We start from the raw sequence: 27,132 nt of genomic DNA, 5'->3' as shown, positions 1-27,132 counted from the left end.
GTGTTTCTTGGACAGGGAAGACTGATGAAGCCTGCTTTTTCAGTCCTGCAGAACATTTGAGGATTCTCGTTGTGCCCTCAATATATTGCATGATGGACCCACAGTCCTCTATGAGCATGTCGCTGCTCCTCAATCAAGAGGTGTCCTGTGTGGTCACTGCCATGCGGCAAAACTCCCGCTGGGCCATGGTTCCCACGAGATACACGGTGAGACATTTCGCTGCATTCGTTTTAGTCCTAGGGAATGACACTTCCTTGGTGAACAATGGTACTAACTAAAATCGGGCATATGCACATAACCCAGTGGTCTTGGCTTTGAAGAACGCACTGAATGTGCGCTTGTACCTTACATTGCAACACATGGATGTTATTCGTAATTTCCTTGTTCCAGGAGAGTATCATATAGAACTCATGCAACACTCTCAAAGAGATGTCCTTTTGGAAGTAGACTTGCAGGCTGTAACAGGGAAGGAGCCAAGCCATGTGTGCTGCCTGCAGAGGCACCAGGATGATGAGCTGAGTGACGATCCCCTGCTGGATGATTTCAAGCTGCTGCGCCGGCGCATCTTTCAATGGAATGGTGAGCAGGGTCTCTGATACCTTCCTGGCTGCTCAATCCCTGCTCAGCATGTGGCCTGGGAAGGCCTCAGGTGTCCCGTGAACGATCACACCGGTCACATGTGGAAAATTGAGTGCACTTTTGTTTGCAGAGTGGTCAAAGATTGAGCCGCTGACATACCTCGGACCCTTTCTGGAGGTGATCAGATCTCCTGAGACCAGCGGCCCCATCACCGGAGTGGCCCTCACCTCTGTGCGCAGACTGCTCGATCAGTACTTGTTCGGTAAGAGATCCCCGTATCCCTCTCTAATTGCTTGCCACGTATCTGTTCTTTGCTTCATAAAGCAGGTCTTGAGGAGACATTGGCTTGATTCATTGTGTCCCTGAGAGGTGTTCATGTGGAAAGCTCCAGCATGACCCATACCAGCCCTCTTCAGATTGAGAAGACAAGATGGCACAATGATTTTTATTGATGATCCTTCCCTGGACTCCTGATGTGGGACATCTGCGCTGCTGCTTTTCAGATCCTCTACATGCCGTGCTAAATGAGGGGGAGCCGTGAACAGGTCTCAGGAAGACATGGGGGTGCTGTACAAACGTGTGGCAGCCCGTTTAGAACAGGTGCAGCAGAAAGGGGATCAGGATTAAGACCGACCCTCAGTGATGCCTGTACAAGCTGGCAAGAAAACCGACATATAAGGCTACAAGGGACAAAACAAATGACCTGGCTCGGTCTCTAGGAGTGTATACTGTGGCTTCCAGGCAAAGCAGCGTCTGGAGTTGAGGAGGCGATGCGAGCCACGGCAGAGGCCATCACGCAGTGCAAGTTTGAGGCCACTGACCCGGCTGCAGATGAAGTAGTCCTGTACAAAATTCTGCAGGTGACCTCCCTGTCAAGAATACTACACCCTTTGGTGCCTGCTGAACAGGTCCAGATTGTTGGTCTGCAAGCCCGCAGCTGCCACCCCTGAATGCAGTTTATCAGCTGACCAGTACGTGCCATCTCTCTGCATACATGGCAGCAGACTGCAGTACTGGCAGATCCAGACATTTTGCATGTGCCTAGATGCGGTCACATTCAAGGCTTATGCCCCCTGCTTTGTCCAGGAATTCTCTCCTGCGCTCCTCCTTCTGGGGCCACAGGTGCTGACAACGTGCATGTACTGTATGAAAGAGTCATAGCCTGCACCTAAGCCCATGCAGCAGGGTGGATCCGCGGTGGACCTACCGTCAGCAGCACTGTCAAGCAGACATGCACCAGTCTGCTCAAGCACAACTCTGGTGGAGATCATATTTGTGGCAGGCTCTGACACCGCGAGCACACAAGAATGAAGTGCAGATGACACACAAATGACCTTAGGTGACTAAGAAGTCTACTTTTTGCTGGCAGGTGCTGCTGGCATGCGTGAAGTGCCCAGGCGGGCAGCTGCTGAGCCACGACAACATCCTGAGCATTTTTCAGGCCTGCTTCCGCATCGGGCACTACCAGACCGAGCGCAGCAAGGACATGTCAGGTGGGCGCACAGTCATCGCCATGCGTCCGTTTGTTTCTTGTTGGGAGCAGCGGAGTTGCACTGTCACAACCATGCAGAACACAACCGGAAGCGTTGAGAGCAGGATGTACCGTCCTAGAAATTACAGGTAGTGTAGCCGGTTGCAGCCATGGTTGGCTACTTCAATTCGTAAGAGGCTGCCGCAACGGCTGCAGAGCAACTCAAAAGGGAATTTGCTGCGTCCAACGGGCGACACTTGGAAGGGAGAGTGTCGCCAGAAGGCGAATATCTTTTGGCACTTGTGGCTGATCTGTTGTAGCTGTTGTGGCGCAGAGCTGCTGACTCAGGCGTCGCGCCAGGTCATGATAGAGATGCTTGCCTTAGTCATGGCACGCCTCAAAGACCTCCCCCTGGACTCAGCGCCGCTCACAGCTGCCTCACAGCCGCCACCACCCCCAGCCTCCAATGGTTCGCTGCCATGCTTGATGCTCAAATCATTGCCCATCCTTGGCCTGCCTGACTCAGGGGGTTCTAAACAAATATTAGTAAATGCAGCAAGGAGTATTTTGTACCCCCTACCTGACTGCCCAGCCTAGGCCTCAGTCGAATGCTTGCATTTTCCAATCAGGAACCACAGAAGTATCTGTTCCAGGCAGTCCATGCTGGGTGTCACACTATCTATTCGTAGTTGCTGATGTTAGGACCAGGCCCCTGTGATGAGCAAGCTACATTCACAGGCAAGTCTGCCAATGGTCTCTGTGTGCAGAAACAAGTTTGGCTGGTTGTCTCTGGGATGACAAAGGTGTGTCAGGAAAGTGAAAGACAGGGCAAAGTTCTTTGTGTGGTCATCTCTGCTGAGGATGCTACTTGGAGTCTTGTGTGCACAGAAACAATGTTGGCTGATTCTTTGTGACCGGCCATTAAAAGGACGAGATCTTACCAACAGTGGTCGCTGTACAGCGGGTTCTGCGGAGAATGCCTGGGTCGCTTGATCTTTGATGTGTTCAGATCATGACTTGACCTTTGATTCAATCTTCTGCGCAGGCAACTTGGAGGAGGATGGGGACACAGCCAGCCAGTCTGCGGCCGCTGCTCCTGGGCCTGCCAGCAAGGCCTTGAGGATGGAGAATGGAGATGCTCCTGCAGAGGAGGCCAGCAAGGGCACAGGTTGGCACAGTCACTTCCTTAGCAACTATGTCAATTTCATGGACACCACTGTGAGACTATGCAAGTGACAGCTTTGTGTTCTGTGGACTTCCACTTTTTTTAGGCCAAAAGCATCACACACAATCAAAGAATCAGCTTCATCAATATCCAGGACAGCATCACGAGTCCTTAGAAGCCAGTTCGTGGGTCATCAATGCTTTGCCTAGGCCTTGCTGGGCAGATCAGAAGTATGCAGAATTACAAGCAAGCTGAACCATATACTGATTACCAATGTACTAATGTCTGGGACAGGAGGCCATTACAAGTAAGGCTTAACATAATTGATGGTGAGGGGTCTGCTGAGAGACCAGTGAAATCTTGGACTGGACTGATTGTGTGAGAGCTGACCTCGATGAAGTTGGTCCCAAGTATGACTGGTGGAGATAATGCAGAGACAGGGAATATAGAAAAAAATCTTTAGGCGTGCTGCTGGAACGCACGTAGCCTTGAAAAGGCTGGAAAAGCGTGTAATAACACTGTGCTAATCAGCGCATGTGCTGTCGGGTGCGCAGAGGTGGGCCTGCAGACGTTCCTGGACTTGCTGGAGTTTGTCATCTCACTCATGGTCTCAGAGGGCGAGGGCGTTCACACAGGTGCTCACTGCCCGTGCTCCTGTACTCAAACCAATGCATCACCTTATCGCAATGTCGCCTGAAGCTCTCACGAAATTACAGGCCAAAGATGTCCAGGACCAGAGACACCTCAGATTGTCTGGTGTTACAGCTTGCCAGAAATTTATACAGGCACCAGGGTGTCTGTTTTCGGGGGCATAACTTGGTATATAGGGATCTTGAGTGTTATCAGTCGCACCCAATTGACTGGGCATTCACGAGATTGCCTTGCTGTGCATGTACTTGAATTTCAAAGAATTCACTTCTTAAACATCTTGATCGATCAACCAGCAGACAGAATTCTGGAGCATATCTCTGCAGGCATCTCCAGAGGCACTGAAGCGCGGACACTGAACCATTTGTTTAAATCTGCAGACTTGGACATATTCGGACTGGAGCTGATGAATGTGGCGCTGAACGTTGGCGGATCCGCGCTCGGCCGCCACGGAGCTCTGCTGCAGCTGCTGCGGCAGGACGTGTGGGCTGCCCTTGCTCTCGCCGCCTGCCGACCCAACCTCGCCACCCTCTCCCATGCCTGCCAGGTGTGTCATCCGTCCTACAATCACCGGAGCCTGACTCTTCATTCCTGGACATCAAGAGACCAAAAATTTGCCGGCCATAGTTGTCCTCTCTTGCATGGTCAGTTTTTGCCTGCAGACTCAACCTCGCCACGCTTTCAAAAGCTTGCCAGGTGTGCAAGCAGTGCTCCCTGACACAATCGCACCCGTAATCTAGCAAAAGAGCCATGCACAAATCTCCAGTCAGAAGATAACATAGGCAGACGTGTGGCCTGCCCTTGCGCTCGCAGCCTGCAGACCCACCTAGCCACGCTCTTCCAAGCCTGCCAGGTGCGCAACCCCTACTGCGATTATGATGCAAATCCCCTGGCAAGACTAGTGCCAATCTTATTCGTGGCCTGCCAGACCAACCTTGGCGACCCGTTCCCAGGCCTTCCAGTATGCAAACAGTGCAACCTTGCAACCCTACCCCAGGCCTGCCGGGTGGGCGCCGGCGCCCCTGCTGCAAATCCTTACCGTATGATTTACTCTGCACACATAGTGTGCGTGCGCAAGTTGCCCCAATGCGGTTCATAGACCCCAAAACCATAAACCTCACGAAAGAAAAGAGAATTTTGGGTGTGCCGGCTCTGCGCTCAAGGTGGCCATCAGCGCTGCACAAAGTACTTTGATCCTTTAGCTTGGGGAAGGGTACTCGAACAAAACCTGCATGCATGCGTAGGTTGCGCTGTCACTGTACGTGGCGTTGGGTCGGCGGGTGCTGCTCCAGTCGGAGGCGTTCCTGGGCCGACTGCTGCTGCCGCTCGCAGAGGGCAAGGCTGCCACTGGGGTGGCGCGCCAAGAGGCCGCCCTCGAGGTGCTTTACCCTCTTCCAAATGCATTTTTAACCACAATTGCATGCCAGGCAACTTTTAATTTCCGCTAAGCTGAGCACGCCAGCGTTTCCACCTGGTTCAGTGCCCATAAGGTGCTTGCCAGGGGAATTTGGGTGCAGGCTGCTCTTCCTACTTGTATAAATCCTGTTCTGCCCAACAGAGTTCTGCAATGGGTGCAGAGAAATACTCAGTCATCCGTCAGCCGTGCACTTGAGGGTGCATAACGATCCACGTATTGCTGTGTATGGCGTGCGCAATGAAGGGGCGCCAGCTTAGGACACTGAACGTTACTAATCGTCACCTCATTCACACTATTCAGTACATGATCCTTACAAATTCCTCTGCGCAGGCCATCCTGGACTTCTGCAACCAACCGGGATTTATGGCGGAGGTTTACCTGAACTTGGACTGCCGAATCGAGCGCTCGAATCTCTTCGAGACCGTCTGCACGCTGCTGTCTAAGACGGCGTTCCCTGTCAATGGCTCCCTCGCCTCTGTACACCTTCTCTCCCTCGAGGGCATCCTCTCCATACTTTCCTCCCTTGCCGCCAGGTGGGTTCCTTTTCCTCCCTTTGCCAAGCCATGCAATGTGCTGAGTCATTTTGAAAGTCATCGGGCACTGCAGTGACCAATGCTCGCATGGGCGTGCCATGTCACGATGATAGTCAGGGATGGTTCAGTGTAAAGGGCCAAGTCTGGGTGATAGTGACAGTAATAACCATGTGTTCCATAGTGTTGGTCTCTTGACACATGCAGGCATGCTGGCAAGCGAGCAAGGCAATTCAATTTTGCACATGGCACTCATTGCCTGCACGTGCGTGGCATCTCCAAAGCAGTCAAGCTGCAACGAGGGATTTCATGTATTACCTGTCATCTCGGCCTCGCTGCTTGCATCCTCTGTATCCAGGAGGATGATACCTAAGACCATATTGGGTATCTTGTGCAAGTCTCAAAGGTCCATGTCTGCGGCGGGCCGATATAAGCACTGAGCACCGTGCCCACATTGGGTCTTGCTGGTCTGGCGAGTCCATCAAGGGGTAGGATTTGCGGCAGCCTTTACCTGCAGCTCATCTGTAGACGCACCTTGCCTTTGGCAGGAAAAGCGTGATAACAATACTGTGATAACAATGATGATTAGATCCATGTCCGCTGAAAGATGCACCCCGCTCACTGCAGGTGTTCTCAGGCCACCAGAGTCGAGGCTGCCAGCGCTGCAGAGGCTCCATCAGACATCAGCGGAGTGTGGGACGCTCTCTGCAACGGCTTGCCTCCCCCGGGGCCCTCAGATTCAACCCAAGCGGACCGCACAGGCGTGTCTTTTACCCCTTACAGTGTCAAGCCTGCACGTATGCAGCTATCTTCACTTCTCAAACTCCCCCCAAGAGGGCCGCACAGGCGTGTCTATTTACCCCATCACAGCTGTTGACAACTGCATATATATCTTTGATCAAACTGGTGCATCCAGCAGCATTCTGCTCCAATCTTGCCAAGAGAGAGATGTTGTGTGATAGAGCTTACAACATGAGAACATGGCTCAACATTTTTGAAGGCAACTGGCGCTGTATTGCTGGCTCTTCCATAATTCCATGCACACATGGCAATTTGGGTGTTCTATTCGAATTTATGTGCATTTGTTTGGGAGCTGACTCTGGAATGGCTCTTCCATTACAAGGCACACATGCCAATTTTGGTGCTCTGTTCAAATTGATGTGCGTTCCTTTGGGGGCTGACCCTTGCATGGCTGCCGGGGTTCAGGGGTCAGCGAAGCGAGCACGAGTGGAAATGATAAGAGCGAGGCGGCTGCGGCGGCCGCGGTGCTGAGGGAGAAGCATGCAAAGAACCGGCTGGCGGTGGCGGCAGACCATTTCAACCGGGACTACAAAAAAGGATTCCAGTTTCTGCAGGTGCGGATTGACATCAGTGCTGCATCAGAATCCCACAATCTGTCAGTCACCCCTGTGGATGAGGGGTAAAGCAGCTTGAAGCGGATTGGCCCTTGTCCCCTTGATATAATTATTGTGTTTCTGTGGACCCTAAGGCCTCGGATGACCTCTATGTGGGGCAAACCCTTTTTTTTTGTTTTACTCCTCCTGCCAGGAGGCAAGGTGCGTCTGCAGACAAGCTGCAGGTGCAGGTTGCTGAATTTCCTACTCCTTGATGGACTTGCCAGGTCCAAGCAAGACCGAGTAACCCGCAGGCGGCCCTTGATGGTGGACAGTGTGCATGTGCATCCCTCTTGAGCTGTGAACTACTACTTGCGAAATATGTGCTTTCTAATGCCCTTGCTAGGCTCCTCTTAGTGGCCAGAACTGAGGTCAGGTCTTAACATGTGTCATGGCTTCAGATGCTGCAGACTTCATTTCAGCCTGTACACTGACTTTGTACTATTTGTCACAAGTCGTTTGTCAGCCATTCTTACAAGTATGCCACGCTTGTACAACGCATGGTGTCTGCCAGTTATATGCCCGTCTGACAAGCACTGTTTCCTTATATTGCAGTCATTGGGCCTTCTGGGGGAGAGCTTGGATCCGGGGGAGGTGGCTGTTGGGTTTTGGGGTTGGAGGGCTCAGGAGGTTAGGGTTTGGGGGTTCCAATCAGCTTGAACTCAAAAGTAAAATTTGTAAACAAACAGAAATATCCATGCTGCTTCGCAGTCGTTGGGCCTTCTGGGAGAGAGCCTGGATCCTGGAGAGGTGGCGAGGTTTCTGCGTCACTGCCCCGGCCTCTCAAAGCAGACCATTGGGGACCTTCTGGGCGAGAATGACCAGTTCTTCCTGGACGTGCTTGACGACTTCACAGCAACCTTCAACTTCAAGGGTGCGTTGGCTGAATCTGAGCTGCACTTACATCCGAGCTTTCCAGCAGACCAGTCAGGCCCGTCTGGTCTGCCCACATGCAGAGCCTCAATCACATTTATAGGCAAATTGTTTGCATTGCCATGGTCAATTTCCATGTCCCTCTGCAATCAGTCATCCAGCCCTGACAACTTCACCGCCACCTTCCATCGTCAAGGGTGCGTTGGCAATTCTCAGCCGCCTACTTAATGCGGACTTTATCACTGTAGACTTGTGCCCTGGCAAAGTTTGCTTAGATGCATTATGACTTGCGCCCAATGTCTGTGACCGTGTTATTTTGCTAACCCACTGTCCCTTCCAAATCGTGAGTAGCCATTCATTGGGCTTCCAAGGCTTCAGCCATTGAGCTTTGTACAGGAGATCCGCATATTCTTGGCATATGACTCATTTCAATTTCAGATACAAATCAGATTAAATGCACAGGGCTGCACAACTACCATTGATCAAGCGCATTAGTAGTGCCATGGCATGTTGAACTGCTGCCGGTGTCGTCACTTGAAGTCATTCGTAGTTCAGATTTCGAATTCAAACGGAGGCCTGCCGTTCTACATGGCAATCCGGCTGTACCTGGAGTCCTTTCAGCTCTGGTACCACGCATGAAATTTGATGCTCAACTTTGAAATTCACATTCAAATCTCAATTCAAAGTCTGAATTTTGAACGCAGGGCTCCCCTTCGACATGGCGATCCGGCTGTACCTGGAGTCCTTCCGGCTGCCGGGAGAGGCGCAGAAGATCAACCGAGTCATGGAGTCCTTCGGCAAGCACTACCACGCGCAGTGCCCCGACCTCTTCAAGAACGCCGACGCGGTCTACATCTTGGGCTACTCCGTCATCCTGCTCAACACCGACCAGCACAACATCGGGGTGAGTCACTCAACCCCTGGTTTACTACTGGGTGTTTGTTCATCAATTTTGGGGTTGGCAAATAGGTGTAATAGGGTGCCCCATCTAGAGGTCATCTGGTTACAATTGACCAGAGAAATGCAAATACACATAAAAACGCCTCAAGGGCAAAGTACTGTGTCATCCTGCTCAACACTGACCAGCACAACGTCGTGGTGAGCCGCTATGTGCCTCTGATGAAGTTGTTGACATGGGCCCAGGAATAGCTAGTCAAAAGAGTATTGGATTGCCTGCCCACAGCGCTCTGTGCCCTTCACTGGAGCCTCCATGCATGCCTTCATTGATCTTCTCATCACAAGCAGGAAGTGGCCTGTTTTGCACAGTCCTGATGCATTCATCATGGCCACCAGCAATGATGATGGAAAGGTCAGACTAGGTTCCTTTGCAGGTTCATCTCTGAAGATATTGAAAGAAAGAAGTTTTCCCAATTCCCATTTCCAGCGACAGTGCCACTCCTTTCCCCAGAATACTTCCGTTCAGCAAAGGCCAGAAGTCTTCCCAAAGCCCAACTCCAGCAACATTGCCAGTTTTTCCCCCTGGATACTACAGTTCAGTGAAGGCCGTTCCCAATTCGCTGCCGGCAAATGCGCGCAGGTAAAGAAGAAGATGACGTGCGAGGAGTTCATCCGTAACAACCGGGGCATCAACGGCGGCGCGGACCTGCCGCACGCGTTCCTGCGCGAGCTGTACGCGTCGATAAGCCAAAACGAAATTCGAATCTCGGCGGACCAGCAGCAGGCGGCGGCCGCGGCGGGGCCCGTCTCCGGAGGCGCTCCCGTCGTCAGCGCTGTCCTGTGGACCGACCTCGCGCAGCAGGCGCTGCGGCCGCGCGGCAGCTTCCGCGCAGCTGACGGTGCGCTTACTGATCCCCTCCCCTGCAGGCTTTTGGTAGGGGGTTGTCAACTATAGGATGAAAGTGTAGGATGATATAAGGTCAGGGTCACCTGTTTTACGGACGCATTTTGCGCGGCAGGCGCTGCGGCAGCGCGGCAGCTTCCGCGCCGCTGACGGTGCGCTTACTGATCCCTCCCCTGCAGGGTTCTAGTAGGGGTTCGTCAACTACAGGATGAAAGTGTAGGATGACTCAAGGTCAGGGGTTACCTGTTTTATGGACGCACCTCGCACGGCAGGCGCTGCGGCCGCGCGGCAGCTTCCGCGCTGCTGACGGTATTGAAACCCCCTGCAGGGAGGGGATGAAAGACAATTCAATTGTCCCAATTTTGGACACAGGTTGACGATCAGGGGTCAGCGAATCGCGACTGTTATGACTTTGCTCAGCGATAGCTTCTGCGACACTGATGGGTGGCTTCAGATTTATCTCCTAGCAGGGTTTGCAGCCAGAGAACTCTGAAGTGACCAGCCAGGGGACCTGATAATCAGATTCAAAAGCCACCACCAGCTTTGTGTCGTGATTTCCGATGGGAATGCAGGAAAAACGCTGCTTTGCGAGACACATTGGAAGCTTATTCCAACAGTGCACGCTGCGGCTGCGCAGGGGCATTGACTGCCGTGGACCGCCAAATGTTTGCGTTGCTGTGGGGCCCCACGGTGGCGGCTGTATCAGTCATCCTGGATCACTCGGATGACATAAGCGTGACTCGCCAGGCGCTCGACGGCCTCCTGCTCTGCGCGCGTATCGCCTCTGCCCACTGCATCGACGAGGTAGCCCCCTTTTCAGAAACTTGCTTTCCCATACATTTTACATTCATTTATTTCTTCTTTAGCTTTTAAGGCTGAAATCCTAAGCATAAACCCCTAGATTAAATCATGTAATAGGATTACAGAGCATCAATGAGCGACACCATGATTAGTCATCCCAAAGAGGTGCTCGCCAAAGTGGGCACACATGGATATGGCCTGCCCAAATTTTGTAGGCTGGGGACCTGAACACATCTCAGCAAGGCGACAAACACTGTACATGAGAAGGAGAGGATAGGATATGTTCCTGCCAGTCTTGGGCAGCAGAACTCCTCAACTTATCTCAACTTCTCGCTTGGGGCAGGGAAATATAAGCGCAAGTGCGAAATGCTTCTGTGAGCGGGGGACACAATTTTAGACAGCATTCAAAAGAAGCACCCCGGCAGTTCCCAAAGCTGTGCTGCCAGCTGCAGTTCTGCTCATGACCCGACCTATCTTACACCTGATTGAAACCCCTGCATGTGCTTGGCAGCCTTATCGTGTCCCTGAATCCTTCGAAAGAACGATGAAAAGATTTTCTTAACATCACTACTGGTGCTGGGCAGCCTCATGGTGGCGCTAAAAGAAATTTAAATTAGTTCTTAACATAACTGCAGGTGCTTGACAGCCTAAGGTCGGCGCTAAGTTTTTGTAGAGTATTACTTAGCATTTCATAATCATGCCCTCCGCAGGTGCTGGACAGCCTGATGGTGGCGCTGACTAAGTACACAGCGCTGCTCAATCCGGCGTCCCCCAAAGCCACCGTAGCATTTGGCCTCAACGCCAAAGCGCGCGCCGCAACTGAGACCCTGTTTGAGCTCGCAAACAGGTGCGACCAAAGTGCTTGAAACGGCATCTCTGATGGTTGTGATGCCACCTCATTGACCTGGCAAATGCCATGCGTGCCCACAGATGGTCACGCTCTGATGTACAAGAGTGATGCCAAGAAGCTTGATGTCGAAGGCCATGCACCCCCGCTGGCCACCTCAAGAGAGGGTCTTTGGAAAAGAAATCGCAAGAGGTCATGCATGCAGTGCAAATTTATTATTGCCGCCTAAGTGGTGGCGTAGGATTTGCATACGACATTGCCTTTTGCTCCTGTTTGTTATGCCCTGCCAGGCCTGTCATAGCAGCGCATGTGAGGCCAATCCGTGACCTCCTAAATCTCCTTTCTCCCAACATTCTGGGACGTCTATGAGTGCCGAAGAATGCAAGGCAGATGATGCACAAAATGAATGAACCCGGATGGTGCAGGAAATGGATGAAATTATCTAAAGCAACGTGAGCGTTGCTCGAGTGCAGGTATGGGGACAGCCTTCGGTCGGGGTGGCGAAACGTGATGGACATTGTGCTGCGCCTGCACTCGCTCGGCCTGCTGCCGGCCTCGGTCGCAGCTCTGGAGGGCGAAGACGCGCAGGTGTGATACGCTGTTTCTCTAAACCCCCTTAAAATATCCACGTCAAGGGGTGCTAATAATGCAGCTGTGGGAGATGTGTCTGGTGGCAAAGAACGCGGAATGATTCCCCTGTGATCTTTCACCCCCTTGAAGGTTTGCTATCAAGGATTATTGCTGTGCTAGTAAATGCAGTTGTGGGAGTCGTATCTGAGGTATTGGCCATGAAGGGAAGATTAGTAGACTCAACCTCGAGACCCGTGATTGTGTTCAGCATGCGTATTTGCCAGAGACAGTGCTTGGCAACTTGAGCTTGTTCAATGCTTCTTCACACCTGGCGGATGCCCATGAAATGTCCTGCCTTGTTCCTATCAGAAGCGACATTTTCTTCGCGCGGACACTTCTGGATACGTCCGTATCAATGCGCGAGCAGAGATCTGAGCAGTCTTGTGTCAAGATAATCTTCATTCCCCTTGGTGCAGGCGGCTGCCGGGCGGCTGCCGCGGCCGAGCGCGCCGCGGAACTCGTCGGCCGCACCCTCCCTCCTCTCGCGCGCATTCTCCAGGCATGCACCTTCTGGGAACCTTAGTTCTGCCAAGTAAACTTGCTTTATTGGCCATGGTTGTCCTCAGGCTGTTGTAAAGGGCGCGCAGTACCCTGCTTGCTGTTGTGCTTCTGATGGGGAAGACGTGCAAGGCTGTTATTGCCGCTTTCTGGGGGGCTCCCCCAGCAATGACTATCTGAGGGTTTAGGGTTAGGGTCAAACTTTAAACCCTAAACAACCCCCTGAAAATACAGGCTCCTGTCATGAGTCTGCACACAAAAAAGGGGCAGAACAATCAAGAAAAAGTCCAGGACCCTGTCTAGTGCCAGTCAGCTGAATGTGTGGCTTCTGAGCGCAGCCTGGTGTTCACAAGAGCTCTGGCAAGTCCACATTGGCCCATGCAAGGCTGCATTTCTGTGCCCTGGCTCCCGCCGGTGCCCTGCAGCATCAGCAACACGCAAAAAATAAATCTTGAAAAAGACGAACGAGCAACTCGATCCCGTGACCTTCTGAGTATTTGCAAACCGCTGATGCGCTCTGTGGTTTCTGTGCGCAGTTTGATCTCCATCGAGAGCTCGGACGGCGGCGGGGCGGCTGAGCTGTCGGCCAGAGAGGCAGAGGCTCTGCAAGCAACGGTTGCTTGCATCAGCGCTTGCCACATCGGCGAGCTCTTTGCCGACTCCAAGTTCCTGCAGGTGAGCATCAACACAGAAAGACTTGCGGCTGTCTGTAAATGCATGGTGGGTTCTGGCTTGTCATCACAAGATAGTCCAGATTTGAAATCGCAGGGTCTTGGGATAGTGGGGTGATGGAATCTTGGTCTGCCTAGAATTTTTGCTGTATTGCCGCCCCACAATATTGGGCATGTGACAGATCTCTGGGCAGGGAGTGCTGACTACTACTGGAGTACTCATTCTAAAGACATCCATAAAGCAGTGTTCTTGGCCAAGAAGGGCGGATCTAAAAGACCCTATCTCCCAAAATATAAACCCTATGACAATTTTGCGACCAGATTCTGAAAGCTCTCGACAAGCCCAATGGAGCATTAACCTGGTATATTTGATGTCAGGAAGACCTCTAGAAGTTGCTCTGAAAATTTTCCCGCACCACCGGAATGACTACTGCAGTATAAAGGATCCCTGCGCCTTGGTTGCCAAGAAAGCGGGCACAATAATCCTTTTTACATGCGCCCGGCGCTTTTTTTTTTTTTTTTTTTTTTTTTTGGGCCACACCAAACCCTTCTTGAGGCCCCCGTGAAAATCCTGTGTGCAGGCGGACTCGCTGCTGCAGCTGTGTGAGGCAATTGTGCATGCGCCCGGCCCGGGGAGAGGCATCGCCCCCGGAGACAGCTCAGAGACCGCCGAGGTAATTATTACGTCATCGCCTGCAATTTCATGGCTTGTGACAAAGTCTGCACTTCTGCTCTAAATCGCAGGCCCTTATCGTTGTTGCTGCACAGTTGACAAGCGTGGCTCCAGCTGTCAACTTTGTGTTGCTTTCTCTCTCAGTCTTGCATCTGTCACCTACCTTGTTGGACACGTGTATCGAAATATCAGGAAGGGTGTCCTTGTGTGTTAGGGCACAACTGTATTCGACTGAAACCCAATTGACCTTAGGAATCACGAAGTTTGACCAACGCGCTCGTTGTCATACGTCCCTAAGATCTGCAGGTTCGACGTGTAGATGTGTCACCTTCACAACGCTGCTGCAAGAATAAAAGGGAGAGGAACAAGCAGGAGAGGCGCACTTGCAACATGACATCAGATCAGTACAGTACCTTGGCGTTGACACCACACCCGCTGCGGGTCGCAGCTCTTCTAAAAGTGCTGAGGAATTTGCCTGTCTGAGCGCAGATGTGCCTGGAAATGGTGATTGCTCTGTCGCTGCGCAACCGCGACCGGCTGCTGCTGATCTGGCCCCCCGTGCACGCCATGCTGGCCGCCATTCTGGCGCCGGGGGGCCAGGGAGGGGACAAGCGGGGGGCCTCCCCACTCGTGGCACGCGCTGCGCTGGGCCTGCTGCGCGTCTGCCAGCGCCTGCTGCCCTACAAGGAGGTAGGGTTTTGACCCCTGGATAATTTCCCTGCTGCGTGATGAGGACGTGGGGTTTGACCTGTGGATAATCTTTGCTGGCCGACAAGGCGGAAATATGAAACATGTTTTCACCCTTTTAGCATCAAGATTTTAGCATCAAGATCTCTGATGCTTCAAAAGACTGAGTGCCATAGCAGGCTTGTTATTCATCCCTGCCTCCCCTACCAGGTGTTGACATAATGACCAGGCCGACTTCGCCGCTTATAGATCAATTTCTTACATCTTTCAGCTTTTCTGCAGTCTCCCACTTGTGCATTTCTGTGAGCTGGTTGCTTGCCGGTCCCATGGAGGCTCATTGGATATTCCCGCCCACCGTCCTTGTGATCTTGTGGAGTAGCGTCATTGTGGCGCTGATTTGGATCTGCTCCAAGTTGCAATGCCGGGCAGATGGTGCTGCCATGTGGCCAACAAGAGCATGGCCAATGAGTCTCTTCCGGCTGCAGAAAGGAGGACACTGCCACGCCGGCCATTCACACCCATGAAGAGATCTGCAACCACATTTCACAAAGCTCACTGTCACTTCAATCTGGGCAGGTGACGGCCGACTCGCTGCTGCGGAGCCTGCAGCTGTTACTGCGCCTCAGCCCCGGCGCCGCCTGGGACCTAGCACAGCCAATCGCTGCTGAGGTGCGCCCCCCATATCCTCTGTTGCTCAAAATATTGGCTTGAACAATTTGCATGCTGCGGCTGAGTGCTCACACGGCAAATTGTTGGCTTCCCTAAAGAATTAAGGGCGTGCTTTCAGCAGCTTCAATCCTCTGACTGCCTTTTGGGTCCCTTGCCGGGGAGCTGCACTCAAGGTACTGTAGAAGTCACTCTGAAACCCGCAATAATTTTTATCTGGGCCAAAAAGGATGGATAATAAAGACCCTATCTCTCAAAATATAATCCCAATGATACTTTTGAGATCAGTCTCAGAAAGCTCTCAAAAAGCCCAACGCAATGCAGCATGAATCTGGTATTTTTGACATCGGGAAGATTCTGAAAAGCTGGGGTTGCGGGCTTTAGAACGAGGACTACAGTACGCAGATGAGCCGATGTGGTCTTTGGGAGCGCATCATGTTAATCTATAGCTGGAAACCTACATGAGTACGATTTATGAGTCAGGATGTCATTGTGCTGAAGGGGTTGTATGTGTACTGTCTCCAATACGCTCCTTCCAAATGCAACCAATCCCCTTCCAAGAGTGCACAGATTGCCTGTGTTTCCAGCACTTCTACCTTCAACATTGCTGCTAAGTTTGAATTTGAATTTGAGATTCGAATTCGCGCGCAGGTGCTGACGCTGGTGGCGGGCAGCGCTGCCTTCATCCGCAGCGGCCACGGATGGCGCACAGTCACAGCGCTCATCACAGTCACCTCCCTGCACCCGGACGCCGCTCCTGTGGCACTGAACGCTCTGTCTGTCATCTCTCGGCCGCCGGCTCTCTGCCAAGCCGCCTTCATGCCCGTGCTTGAAGCTATTGTGACCTGCGTCGAGCGCTGCGCCAAGGTGAAACTGCAGCGCAACCCTAATCCATAAATGATGAATCCTGAACACTAAAACAAACAATGAATCCTCAGGCAACAGCCAAGCGTTGCATGTAGAGATCTGTGTAGCACGGCTGCCGGCTCAGAGTGATGACCGCGTTGATGCCCGTGCTGTAGGCAAATTTACCTGTGTTGAACGCTGCGCCAAGGTGAGATTGCAGAACGGCAACTTCTTGCAACATAGACCTTGAGTGCACATAGGACTCTCTTTGGTCGGCCGCCACCCGTGAGCAAAGTTGCATTACTGCCCCTGTGATCGAAGCAACTGTCACCTGCATTCAGCGCTGTGCAAAGGTACAACTGGAGGCTGTGGCAAAGGGCTGTACGGTGTCCCAGGACTTCAGATAGGAACCTCTAAGAGATTGGCGCTGTGCAAAAGTATGAAGTTGCAGCGTGACAGACTCTTGTACCACAGAAATCGTAGCATGCAGATGCACGTCGAGGAGTATGACTCCCCCGCTGCGCAGAGGCGCAGATGCAGCGTGTTTTATGGTCTCATAGCCGAAACAGATGCTGCCCTGTCTGTTTGCCTTCATCTCCTTTCTAGAGGCTGCAGAGCTAAGGTATTTGTTACGCTGCGCGCGCTTAAGAGAAGGCGGCAGAGAACAGGCGGCGGTTAGGGTGTCTGCCATGCAGATCATGCAACCCATGGGGTGATGCTTGGTGACACTTCAGTACTGGCTTCGAAGTCTGTAGTAATGGTGTAGTAACGTGTTTGTCATGCTGCGCCCTCAGGACAAGGCGGCGGAGGACGGGCGGCGGCTGATAGACATGCTGGAGTCCATGTTTGCCTGGCTGCTGCACTCCGCCAACCCATCAGCCCCCGGCTCTGCAGAGGCCCTGACAGCTGACGAAGATGGCCCCGACAACGATGAGTCATCCCCAGAGGTGCCTGCTTTGATCCAGTCTTCACCCACCTTCTGTGTTATGGCACTTCTGATCCTTCACCAATCCCTAACCCCTGGAATTATCAGCGCAGTCCCATTCAAGAGTCAGTATCGTACAGGCCTGTCCTCTCGAACCTAGATATCTGGGGTATAGTGGGGAAAGAAAGTCGCACAGCAAAGGCGCCTGCCCTGATCCGGCTGACAACCCGGCCAGCGCATACTTCCAGGCACTGACAAGCTGCCTGTGCTTAGTCGTGTCTTGAGTAATAGTCAGGGCTCAGCAGGGAACTGACACATCACTGATCCTACTGAAGACTGTGGGATCCAAATTTTACATGACGTGAAAAAAGAGGGCAAATTTCACCAGTTCATTGTTGCTCTAGAGAGAGAAGTCTACTTGGTTACCTGCCCAGCGGAACAACTCCCTGCACTCTGATGGATCCTTATGGCAGTAAACTTTTGATCTGACGTGTGATGTTGGGGGAAACCTCACAGGGGGATGAGGCAAAGCTGTGTGATGTGTTCCCCTTCTTTGACGCGCCACTTCAGGGGTAGGGTGAAGGGTGTTGCACGACAGGGTTAACAATTCGACGCATGCTGCATGGCGCTGGTGTTTTGCACCTGCATGAAATCTGATGTCTGACAATGCTTGCCTGACAGGGGGATAAGGCAAAGCTGTGGGAGGCTCTAGTAAAAGTGCTGGCGCGGCTGGGGACTCTGCAGATGGAACCCCTTCGGAACCAGGCGCTCGTCGTACTGCAGCGGTGAGTCACCCTGGCTTATTTTCGCATACTGTTTCTGGGTGCTGATGTGGCGCAAACCCTCGGAAACCTTGGAATTCCTCGTTGCAAAACCCTAAAACCATGTTCACGTTCTGGCCCTGTGGCCTGTTTTGGCTCTGGGTGCTGATCTGGCGCTGCAACCTAATATGACTCCGTAACCCTACATCGTCGAAAGGACCCCCACTTTAAAGCTAGGAAACCCTGAAAGACCGAGTCAGGTACATTGTTTAGTCATTTGTGGCCCTATCTGTTGATTTGCTTGCCAGCTTGTACAGGCGCTGCCTGTACAATTATATGCTGATCCCCTTTCTGCTGCACGTGTTCTAGGCAGGCTATCACTCGCTTGTACTCTGAACGACATCCCCAAATACCCCACAGCTCATGGGCATGATAGCTGGTGCGTTGCGCAGAAAAATTTGTTACCAAGGTCACCTGTTTACTGAAGGCCAGAAAATTACACAATGGCATGACTCATCGGCGCGCTGCGCAGGAACCTGCCGGCGAGCGATGCGCTGGCGCTGTCTGGCGCTGACTGGGCGGCCGCTCTGGCAGATATCATAATCCCCCTTGTGGGACACTTAGCCATGGCAGTCAATGCGCAGGTGACCCACTGACTCCATTCCTGTTGGTGTAGCTTAGTGCAGGTCTGAGCTTCTCAGAGCTCAACACTGAATGGGCTTCCGCTGATAGAACCACCCTTGCGTCACAAGGCTAAGGAGGGGAGTCAATTTGTCAGGGAACGCCCTCTGGGCTTGTACATTTGTGCAATACAACGCACTGCAGTGCAATGCCCATTTCAAATACACTATACCGCTGTGAGGCCTGATATCATGAGTCCTTATGGGAAGACTACAAGCCTTAGATATTATGCTGTTAGTGCGACACAAGTCGGGGCTTATGGCAGTCAGCGACACTGAATTCTTCTGCTGTAGGCATGTCTTAGCATGTAGGACGGACACACCTGCTCTGCTTTATACTAAGTCATGGGAGGTTCCAGTGATGTATCGATGTTGAGTGACCCAGTCGGAGGCGTTGCTGTGGTGTCTTTTGAATGTGCCAAGCTGACTTCAGCTTGCATGTAGAGTAATCACGGACGAATGACGGCATCTTCCTGAGCGACGCATGAAATGGGTTTCTGTGGGGATTTTCCTGCAGTTGGCCATTTGCTGCCTGCATCTAGAGCGGCGGCTTCTTTTAGTGATGAGCTAGAAATGCATACTGATGTGTGGAACCAGAGCAAAAACATGGTGAGATTCTTCATTGGGTCTTTTCTCTGCAGTCGGCGGCGCTGCGTGGCTCGGAGCGGTCGCTGAAGCTGGCGGTGGGCCTGATGACTAAGATCCTGCTGCAGAACCTGGGCAGGCTCCAAGCGCAGCCGGCCTTTGCCAAGCTCTGGGACCGCATGCTGCAGGTGAGAATTGGCTCCTAAGTTAGAACAGCATGTGCATGCATCGAGGGGCATGTGCGGCTCCGCTCCTCATCTAGTACAGAAAGAGACATGTGGCGAATCAAGGCGAATCGGGCGACAAAGAGAGGAGGAAGGGCAACCTCTCAAGTGAACATCAAGAAGCAACAACAAATACATTTGTGGTCAAGCCAGGCCTGGCTGTTACTGCCATGCACACTGGACCAGCGTGCAGGTCTTCTGGTCACTGATGGCCGGACAGAAATATGTGACTTTCAAATCCTCCGTGCAGGTGCTGTACGAGTGCAAGAGGAATCGCAGCGAGGTGTTGGCGGAGGCGGTTCCAGAGGCGCTCAAGAATGTTCTGCTGGTCATGGCTGCGCAGGGCGTGCTGGCTCCCTCCTGGACGGTGCGCGCACCCTTGCTGCTCCTCTAAACTAGCGGGCTTGAACCCTGTCAGGGTTTTGCATGCAGGGTCTGGAACGTTCAGACAACCTTGGCCTGTGTGTTGCCCACTGCATGGTCCCTCATGTGCTTGGCCTAGAGTACACAGCATTTGCACGGCACTGCGCGAGTTTTTTCTTATCTAGCTCTGGCTGGCTGATTTTTTGGGTGCGCCTATGGGTTTTTGGTCATTCGCCATAAGGCGAATGTCCTTTACGATCGGTCAACCTGGTACGGATTATCTCTATCTTTTGCCCCTTCCCTATGCCATGTGGCTGCTCGTCAGGCGGCCACGGCACGTGAAAGGAACGCGAGGCGCAGTTTAGAGGCCTTTCCAGGGTGATTGCCCCGTTTTTGGCCCTAGATTATCTCTAAATATCTCCCTGGCGATTGGCTTTACGGGCCTGCGCCTGGTTCTGCCCCCCAGCTCGTGTATGACCTCGTGGCCGCCCGCGGGCGCTCCCACTTGTCAGCGTTCCTGACAGCCTGCAAGCTCGCTTCTACTTCGATGAGAATCGTATATTAGCCGTTACTTCCCATTGGAGAGCGCTCCACTTCCTCACATTCTGTCTGACAGAGGGGGCCTACTTTGCACAGCGCGTTTCACTTCCCCAGATCTAACACAGTACAGCCTTGGAAACCGCTTGCGATCTCTCCTCCGGTCCTCATTATTAGGGTTGATCAATACAAGCTCTCATGCCGGGTTTTGTGTATCCTGCAGGATGCGGAAGGGCACAGCCTGTGGGACCTGACCTGGTACAAGGCGCACGCCATTTCTGCCAACCTCACCCCCGCGCTTCTTGCCGATGCTGGTGTGGCCGTCCCGCCGCCGCCGCAGCCGCCGGTGACAGATCCGGCGCTGGTGACTAATCCGGCTGCGGCGACTAATTCGGCGGCGGTGACTGATGAGATCGCATCGCAAAATCAGGCAATTGCGCCAGCTCAGCCTGCAGTGGCCGAAATACAGGACACAGGCGCCGCAGCCGCCGCAGATGCATCTGCAGGTTTGTGCTATTCTTCGTGCGCCATGTTCAAACAGAATGTCGCTTCTGCCATAAGTTTCTTGATGCAGATAAGCTGCAGGCGAAGCATATTACATATCATCCCCATTGTTGGACCCGTCAGATCCAAGCAACACCTATTCCATGTTCCCAATGTGAATTGTCCCATCGATGGACTCATTGAAGGCGCTGAGGGAATGATTGCTGCGTGTCGTGAGCGCTGTGTGAATGCATGCAGGTGTAACGGAGGCGAGCGGCGATGAAGCTGAGTCTGCTGACTCAGCGGTGACAGCTGCCGCTGCATCCGCGGACGGCACCAAAGATGTGCCACCCACAATAGGTGTGATAAACACGGCTCTTTTGAGCTGTGACTCTTTCATCTTTTTGGGTTATTAGAGATTTGCTGAAGCACAGGTTTCAATAAACTCTGGGACGTTTTCTTGTCCGAGGGAATTTTCGATCATCCGTGCTGCAAAGGAATTGCACAATCCACTAGGCATCTCTGCGTAGAACAGGTAAGGCGGACAACTGACCAGTTGGAGTGAGCCACCTGAACTAACCGACTAATTTGGCATGCCTCAGCAGGCTCGTCAGATCCCGGAGCAGAGACTATCCACACTGAAGCAGCCGCGGGCACTGCAGCTGTCCACCCCGCAGCAGAAGAACAGGCAGAGTCTCTTCGCAGCAGCATTCAGGATCACAGTGATACCACAGCAGCAGAGAGTACGGCCGGGCCGCAGCATGACTCATCCACGGCAGTGACGAAAGTTCCCTCTCACCCGGGCGAGGGCGCTACAGACAGCGTCTGGGCCGGAATCTCCGAGGCGCTCGGCACCGTAACGGGGGATCCCATAGCCGCTCACGCACCCCCAGGCCCCATAGATGAGTCACCCTCAGGCCCCATAATGGGCGCAGCCGCTCATGCAGCTGATGATCCGTCACCGAGTTCTGCGGATGAGACAGTGCCGGACAGCAGCCGGCAAATGGCGCGTGATTCAAATGCTGCGCAGACGTCTCCAAAAGCAGAAGCTCTGGTGGCTACTGCTGAGCAGGGCAGTCTGGGGGACGGTGTGCCGGAAGCGGCAGCAGCACCGGTTGAGGGCACAGCAGATGCTTTGGGTGGAAGCAGGCAGCGAGTGAACGAGGATGAAGCATCAGCAGCAAAGGTGGACGAGTCAGCGTCAGCGTGCAAGCAGAGCTAGTCTGCCTACGCCAGGACCAAGATTCACACATAGATGATGATCAGTTGGTGCGATAGGAGGTCTGCACACAGAGCGCGTGCTTGAGGAACCGCGATATATCCATCGTAGGGGCCTTGCTAGATTGCAATTGGCTTCTTGTCTGGAACACTGTAGCATAGGGAATCAGGATGTTGTTTCATTCTTCAGCATAATGATAATGCTTGTCTTTTATAGAATTAGAGGGGGTTTTCCAGCAGATCGCAGTCTCTGTTCTCCAAGGAGCTTCTTGTAGCAAAAGTAAGAGCATGAGCATGGAATTTTAGGGGGTAAAATCCTTGTAAGAAGACTTCCCATACGCGGATGGGGTGAGTGCCAGGTTTAGGCAGTGAAAGCTTGAATATCAGCCCAGGCTATAATGGCCATATATATGAGCCCTATTTACATACCTTCAGCAGGATGCAGCACCAAACCCAAACCAACTCACTATCCAAATCCAGAGATCTTATCTGATCAGCGTGTTACAGAGGATATGCAATTTAAGATGCAGATGGCTGCTTATACATGGCAACTATAAAGCACTCCATTAGACAAGCGCAAACATAAAAATATGGAACAACGCCAGCAACATGCACACACTTCTAGACAGAATAAAATCAAAAGTGAAATTTTCATGAAACGGCCAGAACCTTCTCTATACGCTCCAGCACAGCCTGCACAGCATGACACAAGGGGCATGGTAAATACAAAGCAAGCCCAGTGAGACTGAATGTTTGGCAGATAGCTCAAAAGCACTAATCATTCTGAAGCTCTTTCTGCCGGTCAAGGCCAGGCGCATAGAGGAAGTGAGCTACAGGAAAATGAACTCCATCCTTCGTTAGGGCCCGCCAGCATTAGAAACAGCAAGTCAACCAAGGGCACAGTGCTCTGCTCTGCTCTGGGGCACATCTCACATGACTTGCCACCACTTGCCACAAACAGTCTGCATGCATTGCACAGACACTCAGGCTATCATGGCACGTCTGCATGCCAGTGGCAGGCAGCATATGCGTCCAATAGTCCTGGACGTTTACAAACGGCGGAGTCCGGAACTATTGACCACCCGGTGTCGATAGCAAACGCGACTAATGTGAGCATTCCATGCACCGAGCTGGGTCAGGTTACAATGAGGGAACCCACCTGGACCTTGTTGTCCTTGGCGACTGACCAGTCGAAGTGCAGCATGGAATATTGCTCCACCCGCTTGCTCTCATCCCACACCGTGAACAGGTCTATGTACCTGCACCAGGGTCACCGCATGCAATTGTTATTATTTTTATTACACGCTCTCCTGCCAAGAGGCATACTCCTACCCCTGGATGGACTCGCCAGATCCAAGCAAGACCCAATCAAGCGTGGCCACGGTGTTTAGTATTTATACCGCCCCCCGCCAGCCGGAAACAACGCATATAATTGCATTATGTCTTGCAACTGATCGCATGCGGTGTCTATGTACCTGCACAGCTTGGCGTGCACGTCCTCCGACAGGCCCGGCGCCGGCGGGTGCATCACCTCACGCGCGAATTTTATCACGTGCGACTGCGCACGCACAAACACTCATCAAACTTGATCCGGTGAAAAAAAGCACTTCAAGAGTAAGCACCTATAACACCTGGCTTGTACTGAAGATAATTTTCTGCAAGCCTGGGTGCGGCAGGTTGTGTAACATGCAGGTGCCAGGCTGAGCGCTGCCAGGCACATGCAAACTTTGTCACGTGCGACTGTGCACGCGTCAGAGAGACTCGTCAGCATCTGCTTCCGGACATTGTCTTTCTCGGTCATTCACTGCCTCAGTAGTCACCTTGCAGGAACGGCAACAGGGATACAAACACATACAGCACCCAAGTAATCACTGGAGAATTCCCAGCGTCTTTCTGCAACGCAGCCTTGCTGACATGCTCTATGATGGTGCTGCGCTGATGCATGCAGCGCTTCCAGTTGATTCTCTTCTCATGCTCGAGGAATCAGTAAGAAGGTACTGCGCACCAACATGACGTGGCCTAGTGTGCCAGACGGTGAAGCTACCGCAAAGCTGGGCTTGCCCTGCGACACCTGCATACACACAGCCAGGTTGCTGAAGTCTGCTCGCACTACATCACTGTCAAATACATTAAGCATAGCACTCTCCCAATGTCAGCCAAACTACAGGCTTGTTTGCAGATCAGGACAGTCTGAAACCCAGGGATTTTCTCCTATTCACATTAATGTGCGCAGGTGCTCACGGAGGTGCCTGCTTGCACTTCCAGTGTCATGTATTGTACATGCAATATTGGACTCTCCTAAAGCCATCTGGATCACAGGATTATTCCCAGATCGTAAAAGTAAATCCCAGGGACTCATTCCTATTCACACCAGCCTGCATAGGTGCTCGGGAATGGTAGGCATCCAGATCACCAAAGGGTAATCTCGGATCCGAGCAATGAACTACAGGGCTTCTCTCCTGTTCGCACCTAAGTATGCAGGTGCTCAGGAAGATGCCTGCTTGCACTTCAGTGAAACATACTGCACATGCGGTATCGCACTCTCCTGACGCCATTTAAATTACAAAATTGTTCCCAGATCAGAGTAATGAGAAGTGCAGGAATCCAGTCTTCGTCACACCTGGGTGCGCAGGTGCTCCGGGGAGGGCAGGCTGGGATCCCCCGGGTCCCCCCCTTGGAGGGTCCCGCCGTCCTGCGCCGGGGGGACCTGCTGGGGGGGCAACGCCTCCGCGCTGTGCTGCGGCTCCGCGCTCTGCAGCGCCGCCGCGTGGTGCAGCGCCAGCACTGCCGGGTGGGGGTCCGGCTGGGGGGACCACACCGCCTGTGTACGCAGGCCAAAAGCAATTTCAGAGAAGTGCGCATTTTAATCATAGCCTGCCTCAAGTATATCTTAAACCCAATCCTTTTGCCCAATCAAACAGTTCCTGAGGAATACAATGGAGTATGTTGAAGATGTATGAGCTTCAAAGTTGCTCATTTTTGCCTTGGGGAGAAGGATGGCGGCATAATTCTGCTATCCCACGAATATCGTGCAGAACACTGTGCAAGTGGTGTTAGAAGATGTCGCAGCGGCAAAGCATTGCTTGGGAGCCCACCTGTGACATGTCTGCAACGGTCACAACCCCTGCAAGCAGAGAGACAAGCGCTGTCAGCAATAGTCTGAACAAGGAGCTGACTCTCTGCAATTACCCAATACGTTCCACAGTCCATGCAGAATGACAGCCATTTACTAGCACTGGAGGTAGAACAAATGAATGCTACAATGTGTGATGAATGCTCTCAGGACATCCAGCGTCCAAAAAGAAGCTCTCCTTGTTCACAGGGTCTTTCTTCAGGTTCTAAGCAGACACATTACTGTCAGGAGACAAGATCATTGAATGGCACTGGTAATGTGTGTAGACACTGCTACTCCAGAAGCAATGGGATGATAGAAGCATGGCACGCACCATGCGAGTGGGGCACTGCAGCGTTGTTCTCCAGCTGGTGCTGCTGCAGGTGCCCCCCGATTTGGTGGGGGAGACCCAGGCTGTGGGTTTGGTCCCCCACCAGGGGTATGCTCTGGACAGCAGCATAGCTCTGCGCCAGGTGTGCGTAGGGCAAAGCATGCATCCCCACAAATCCATTCGCGTCCGCTGACGCCAGTGTCGCCATGTCTGGCAGCTGCACAAGGCATCCAAAGATCCCTCAGCATGCCAGAATGCACAAGTCTTGCACCCAGAACCACGGGTTTCATACAAAATATGATCATACATTTCCAGAGTGATGGGCTGCCCTCCCCCAGCCTTCTTTAGCTGTGCGTGACATGGCAACCACTGTCTTAGCATACCAGAATGAACAGCCTTGCACCTACAGAGTGATGCCTAATTTTCCTACTGCACTGTTTCCTTCCATGCTCCTGATAATGCAGCCTCGTGCAGGAAATACCATCACAAGCCAAATGCCTTTATATAAAGGCTACTCCTGAAACAAAGTCCATGCATTTGCAATTAATTGGGATTGAAAAGGCACCGTTGCATAATTGGACGGTGTGACCCAAATTTGTTCATGTGCCCCAACTTGGTGAAGTTCCACTCTTGCAAATCACCCCATCTGTAAGCAGACTATCAACGGATGCCGGCTCAAACTTCTTGGGGAGCAGCTGGGATATTGCACCTGAGCAAGGCGAGCCACGTTCTCGTAGTCTGGATGCTGCTGTTGCTGCTGCTGCTGCTGCTGCTGCTCCCCCGGCGCCCCTGTCTGCATTGGATGCGATGCCTTCCCTCGTTTCCTGGGCGCCTCTGAACCCTCCTCCCCTTCTGCACGAAAACAAACCATGTAGCCTGCACCATCTTTATTGGAAATCCCTATGAGGCCATGCATCAGTGGCGGTGTGCGTTCCAGTGCAGGTGCAAAAGGCTGTTTGGCCCCTGGCCCTGCTGATCAAACAGCAGGTCCTGATTTGCATGGTGCAGAATGAACACACACCAGGCCGTGGCTCCTTCCGGTCCACATTGACCATCCCCTTCTCCTTGTGCTTGTTGCAGAACTGGCCTTTCTCCTCGCCCTTCCAGTTGAATGCTGGTCGTGTGCTGCATCCCGGCTCTGCACACTGCCTGTGCTTCACGTTGACCATACCTTCCTGCGCTCAAAGCAGTTGACGTCTTTGTCACAGCAGAGCTTATGGAGGTCAGGAATACCGTTGAAGGGGTGCGTGAAGATCACAGAACTTCCCATGGAAAAGATCACATGCAATGATTCGCTCAAATAGCTCCGATGCAAATTAAAGACACTGTTTCTGGTCAGGCAAGCAGAAAGTCTTGGTAGTGAAGTGTTCTGCACCAGTTTGTGCTGACTGCAGAATTCTCCTCTGGACTGTCCTGAGATATTGAATGAAGCTAGCGTGGTACACCCGTCCACCTTGCAGTGTGGGTGCACGATGTCTATCATGCCTGCCTCCTTGTGCTTGCTACAGAACTTTCCTTTTTTCTCTCCAACATGGTTGAAGCGTGCGCTAGTTTTGCAACCTTCAAAAGTGCACACCCGCACCATGTCGATCCAAGTGATCTGGAAAGTGTGCACGCACAAACAGACACTCGTTTGTAAAGCGAGGTCAGATTGCACTACGACTGCAGTGCATGTTGTTCCTGTTGTATTCTGATAGTAACCACACTTACAAATGC

At 52.5% G+C, this 27,132-nt stretch overlaps 2 protein-coding genes across 2 annotated transcripts; one reads left to right on the top strand and one right to left on the bottom strand.

The window, feature by feature from the left end:
- Nucleotides 1-113: 113 nt before the first annotated feature.
- COCSUDRAFT_102 (Sec7-domain-containing protein) lies at nt 114-20,576 on the top strand (the record flags this gene model as incomplete). Its single annotated transcript, XM_005642516.1, has 28 exons — nt 114-188; nt 498-588; nt 710-841; nt 1,321-1,439; nt 1,949-2,067; nt 2,371-2,619; nt 3,702-3,822; nt 4,177-4,410; nt 5,108-5,242; nt 5,611-5,885; nt 7,024-7,165; nt 7,916-8,078; nt 8,782-8,981; nt 9,615-9,873; nt 10,516-10,682; nt 11,390-11,526; nt 12,000-12,116; nt 13,080-13,329; nt 13,907-13,999; nt 14,488-14,688; nt 15,262-15,354; nt 16,003-16,218; nt 16,998-17,144; nt 17,804-17,907; nt 18,416-18,527; nt 19,205-19,336; nt 19,593-19,739; nt 20,496-20,576. Coding segments are annotated over 28 exons (4,311 nt in total), but the record flags the coding sequence as incomplete, so codon positions are not given.
- A 2,326-nt stretch (nt 20,577-22,902) lies between these two features.
- On the bottom strand, nt 22,903-27,001 carry COCSUDRAFT_45656 (hypothetical protein; the record flags this gene model as incomplete). Its single annotated transcript, XM_005642515.1, has 11 exons — nt 22,903-22,935; nt 23,133-23,232; nt 23,449-23,531; nt 23,979-24,044; nt 24,343-24,432; nt 25,069-25,097; nt 25,420-25,633; nt 26,126-26,268; nt 26,299-26,385; nt 26,438-26,591; nt 26,699-27,001. 11 exons carry the CDS (start codon nt 26,999-27,001, stop codon nt 22,903-22,905), a joined length of 1,302 nt encoding a protein of 433 aa, XP_005642572.1.
- Nucleotides 27,002-27,132: the final 131 nt, after the last annotated feature.

This window comes from Coccomyxa subellipsoidea, assembly GCF_000258705.1.
Source record: "Coccomyxa subellipsoidea C-169, whole genome shotgun sequence".
Lineage (NCBI taxonomy): Eukaryota > Viridiplantae > Chlorophyta > Trebouxiophyceae > Coccomyxaceae > Coccomyxa > Coccomyxa subellipsoidea.
The sequence above is the reverse complement of the archived record's forward strand: the minus strand, read 5'-3'. Positions and strand labels throughout refer to the sequence as shown.